This window comes from Pinus tabuliformis, chromosome 5_1 (assembly GCF_031772625.1).
Source record: "Pinus tabuliformis cultivar Carrire ecotype Pingquan chromosome 5_1, CPIR1, whole genome shotgun sequence".
Classification (NCBI taxonomy): domain Eukaryota; kingdom Viridiplantae; phylum Streptophyta; class Pinopsida; order Pinales; family Pinaceae; genus Pinus; species Pinus tabuliformis.
Window position 1 is genome coordinate 543,804,023 of NC_142305.1, and position 4,991 is coordinate 543,809,013.

Sequence of the window (4,991 nt, forward strand, 5' to 3'; positions counted from 1 at the left end):
ACAAACCCTCATGCATATGTGTGATCATGCTTCAGGGTGAGTCAAGAAGAGCTTAAAATGACATGCGTACTTCGATCACATATGTCTAGAGTTACAAGGATGCAAGGGTAGTATATAATCTTTGCAAGCCCTAATGCACATGTTGAGGTGTAGGACCAATCAAGAACCTAGGGGAATATGACATGCAACAATCTCTCCCATGATGCCTGACAATGTCGATGGAAACGCACTCTCAACGGGAGGTGAGTTAGGTCAAAATAGGAGGGGAATCACCTTTTCCCATTTAGGGTTTTGCCCAAACCTCAATACTGTCAATCGTAAGGAAAGCCAAATTGCATGTACGTTTTCTCAAATATAGGACATCTATTGATCGCGATGCGAATCATGTAAAGACAAGCTTCAAAATCATGGGGGACTCTTGATGCATTAATAAAGACATTAACCTGCGACACCCTAATGCGATCCTAAGGCATATGTCTGAGACAAAACATGATGTGCAGATGCAATGTACGAAATGTGAGTGGTCGCACCAAAGGGGTTGGATAGGCAAGTTCGCAGGGAGAGCAACCGGTTGGGGGTCCTATCAAAACCTAGAAGCTTGGGGTGAGTGGTGGGGTACCCAAAATTTTGAGTATGCCCAAAAATTTGGGTGCTATTGTAGCGGCTACAACAGGACCCCAATTTCAACTAGAGCTAACCTCCAAAAAGAATAGAGTGCAACCATTAGTCAAATTCTTGAATTTCTTAGGAATTCACCATAAGGAAATGTTACTGGAATTACCAAGGAAGCTAAAATTATATTTACCTTTGTCAATAGGAGTGAAGAATCTACATAATTCCCTGCCATGAAAAAAATACTCAACATCTAAATTATAACTCATAGACAAAGAAACCCATTGAAAATGTTAGATTTGGGGTTTCAATATTTAAACTTACAAGGAGAAAGTACATCGATGAATCCCTGTAAAACATTGAACCATGCCGAATCCTTGTGGAAATGAGATGTCACAACCAAAAATCCTCGAAGAAGAGATAGGGTTTAATCTGCTAACCTACCAAGTTAGCCATTAGCAAGTGAAATTCATGAGAAACATCATAAAGAAGCTTCAAATATATATACATATCCAATAAGAAATAAGAAATTTGAGAATTTACCAGGTGAAGTTGAACCAGGTGTACACAAATGTCTCTGCCAATATATAAATTAGTTTTGTATGGTAAATCTAAGTAGAACCATCAAAACTTTGACGACAATACTCTCAAGAACAAAAGGAAACCCCTTATTTTCCATTAAAATCACCATGAGGTTGTAGAGATTAGCTCTCAACTAGAGTAAATGACGATGATACCGAGGCGACAAAGGCAAAGGTAGGGTAGTTTCCCTAATGATAATCTCAAAAACAATCATTGTCGATCAATCCTTGAATGATCCTCACAATTAAATGAAATAGCTAGATATGGTTTTCATTTTAGTACCGTGGGCCTCTTATCCATGTTTGAGCACCACGTGAAGTGAGTCCATTTGGCAGCCATGCTGGAGCATAATGCCACAAAATCCCACATTTAAATACTCATGTTATAACTTTGTAAATAATTTTGACAGGGTTAGAACAAGTATAAGTTTAGACACTTGTATCCATGCTATAGAGCAAAGAGTCGAGTGCTATTTAATTATATTGTTAGTGTTATACAAACTTTATAATAAAATGGAATGAGAGGCATATATATATATATATATATATATATATATATATAGATATGTATATGTTCCATAACCTTGAACATTAAAAATAACGATGCTAGAATAGTAATTCTAGTAACCCAATTCATAAAATTGTCACAAGGTTCGTCAATCTTTAACCTTGAGGTTGGAAATTTTGGCGAACTTTAAAAAAAATTGAGGTTCGACAAACCTCATCAAACCTCATAGCCATTGGCTAAGTCCATAGATCAAAATTCATAACTTCATGTCACAACTCAAGCTTTAATTTATCCTTGCAGTTTCCATGTTTGTGATAGCATTTTTGACATTTAGTGATGTTGATTTCTTACTATTTCAGCCTCATTAGTTTAAAAACTCTTTACAAAGTCATTGCATGTGTATATATAAAAAGAGGGTTACATTTATTTACATCTATTTATGTCATGAATATTCATATGTTAAGTAATTTATGATTAAGAATGCAATAATTTATAATTAAAAATTTGTAATAAAAGGTAGTTAAAATAAATTAATTTAATTATTCAAATTGACGGTTTAATATTATTGGAAATAACATATTTAATTATACTTTAGTTAACTAGGATTATCTCTACTTGTATAAGATAGTTAGTTGATTACTTTTAACTAGTAGGATTATCTCCACTTGCATGAGATAATTCACTGATGACTCACTGTATGGCCATGGAATTATGACTAGGTAACAATTTTCTTTAGTGCATGTTCAGATATTTATATTCACTACTAGACTCACTATTATATTAGTTCAAACATGTAAAAAATATTTCATTGGATTGTATTCTCAATCTTTTGTTGTGTATGAATTTTAATTCTTTTCTCTATCGATTTTCTTTTTTATTTTCTTGTGAATTTTGTTCACTGTTTTTTACTAAATCCAATCTAGACAAATTCGACTACGATTTCACAAATCTAATTAATAAAAAATTAAATTTTTATTTTTTCAAATTTAAATATAATATTTTTAAAATAATTAAATTAAAAATATTAATTTTTAATAAAAATAATTTAATTTTGAATCTGCAATAATGAACCCAAAAAAAGGGTAAAACACAGATATATTTCACTCAATGCAATAATGAACAAAATGCCATTACCGTAACGACAATATACAACATATAACGACAATTGAATACGAATGCTTCAAATGCTATAACATACGGAGAATCTAAATCAAAATTTCTTCCAGTACATATGGCAGTGCTAATCATGGTAGGTATCTAGAGAGAAGCACAATTAGCAGGAGAAAAATGGAGGTTGTTCCGCTTCAGATCATACACGATGTGGAAATTCTGCTGCTGAACATTTCCAAAAATCGATGTCGAACCAGCCGGCCCCGAAGATACGAACGCAAAGCAATGCAATCCGCGGGTATATTGTTGATACGAAAGGAATGAATTCTGCGGCGACAGAACATAATTGGCGCCTCCCCGGAAATGAAAAGTAATTGCTGGAATTCCCAGATTATCTAACTTACCGTCGTAACATAGATCAAAAGAAGTATGAGATACTTGAACCGGCGGAGCTTTAATGCTGGAGCGGACAGCAGTCAGTAATGGCCGATACGCTGGCTCCGCCAAATAGGTTATAGTGGAGCCGGAATCGATGAAAATGCCTCCTCGTCCGCCGGCTTGAAGGTCGAAAGTGCCCTTCGGATAAGGGATTGATTTGCCAGCCACACTGATTCCTTCAAGGCCCAGATAGTGGAAGGTTGGGAAATTATTGTTTCGAATTATAGGGGTGACACTGAACTTACCGGCTCCAATCAAATTAGTGCCGCCCAAAAATAAAGGGCTGGTTGCTGCAGGATTATTCATGGATCCCAAACAATAGGAGAACACATTGTTAATGGAAGATCCAATCTGGGAAACTAGTGACAGAGGCCCTCCTCCCATGCCGACTACACCGTCCGATCGGGCAAAGGATTTTCCCTGGTCATGCCCACATCCAAATGCAATGCGCTCAAATGACGGAATGTTCGCCTGGGATGCAACCATAAATGTTTCATAAGACAAGGTTCCAGAGCTGTAAGAAGAGTCTGTATATCCATAGCGGTATACACAGTTCTTTTGGGCATCACAACTACGGCCGGCCACGGCAAAACAAATATTGGTAGCGCAGGAAGCTTTAGTGTAGGACGAGGACTGCCCGGGTTTATATAGTGAAGAAGGCTGGCACTTGGTCCAGATCAAATCGCTGCCCGTGTCTAATATTAAATGCAGCGTTACTGGATTTGGAGATCCTATTTTCACCTGCATCGAGAATTCACCGTCTGCAGTGCTAAGGGGATTGGGGGAAATCTGGGCATTTTTGGCGATGAAATATTGTTGGAATCTGCGAAGCCTGTTGTTGCTTCGTTCAATAGCTCGGCGCAGTTGTTCGGCATTTGAAAGGTTGGAGTCTCTGCGTATGAGATCGACTCTAATGCTCTCATAATTCCTCGCAGTTGCATTACTCGTCTCGGTCTTATTTTCGTTGCTGGTGCTGCAGATTGCTTTGTATGAAAACACAGATAAAGCAATGATAGCGATTAGCGCAACACGGAAAATCCCAGGCCCTGCCATTGTTGAATACCGTGAGCAAACTACCTTATGAACTGAAAATGCATGATATGGACCGGATATATATACACACTGAATATGGAGTGGGTCCTTTGTTAATCCCATAATGTGGACCAGTGGCGATTGCCGAGTTGATTCTTTCCTCCCAAGAACCCAGGATCGTTGAGGGATGGCAGACCGACTCTTCTTTGACTAAATCATATGGATGATGAAAAAGATTCCGTCCGGTGAAAAGTTTTTACTCAGTGTCGAGGGATTTGTAATCAAGTGACTTTTTTTTGACTTAGATCATATTGATGGAAATGATTCGCTCTCGTGAATATCGAGGTAATCATAATCATAATGGGAGTTGTTTTAAATAAATTAGTTTAGTAATCATAATGAGAGTTGTTTTATTAAATTTTTAAATTTGCATCTAAACAGATTTGTTTTTTTTAATATTGGATAGATCCCAGTTAAAATAAATTTAGATATTTGATATTTCTGGTGGGTTTTTTGGGTCTACTTTCTCTAAAATCTGGTAGGAATTTATTGAAATGTTATGTTTGATGGGTAACCCCTGCACAATCGAAGTGCCCTAGGGGTTTTTTAGGGTGCTGAATCCATATATATGGTCAAAAAACTAGTTTAAATAACACAAATCAAGATTTCACCACAAAATTTTCCACCGGATTCCGGCACCGGAAAGTCCA

The 4,991-nt window shown here is 36.8% G+C and overlaps 1 protein-coding gene across 1 annotated transcript; it reads right to left on the minus strand.

The window, feature by feature from the left end:
* Positions 1–2,958: 2,958 nt before the first annotated feature.
* On the minus strand, positions 2,959–4,302 carry LOC149165950 (aspartic proteinase CDR1-like). Its single transcript, XM_089429994.1, has one exon. The coding sequence runs from the start codon at positions 4,300–4,302 to the stop codon at positions 2,959–2,961; it is 1,344 nt and encodes a 447-aa protein (XP_089286120.1).
* Between the last annotated feature and the right edge of the window lie 689 nt (positions 4,303–4,991).

Coding starts and splice junctions, on each gene's coding strand:
- LOC149165950 (XM_089429994.1), bottom strand. CDS start 4,302: ATGGCAGGGCCTGGGATTTTCCGTGTTGCGCTAATCGCTATCATTGCT.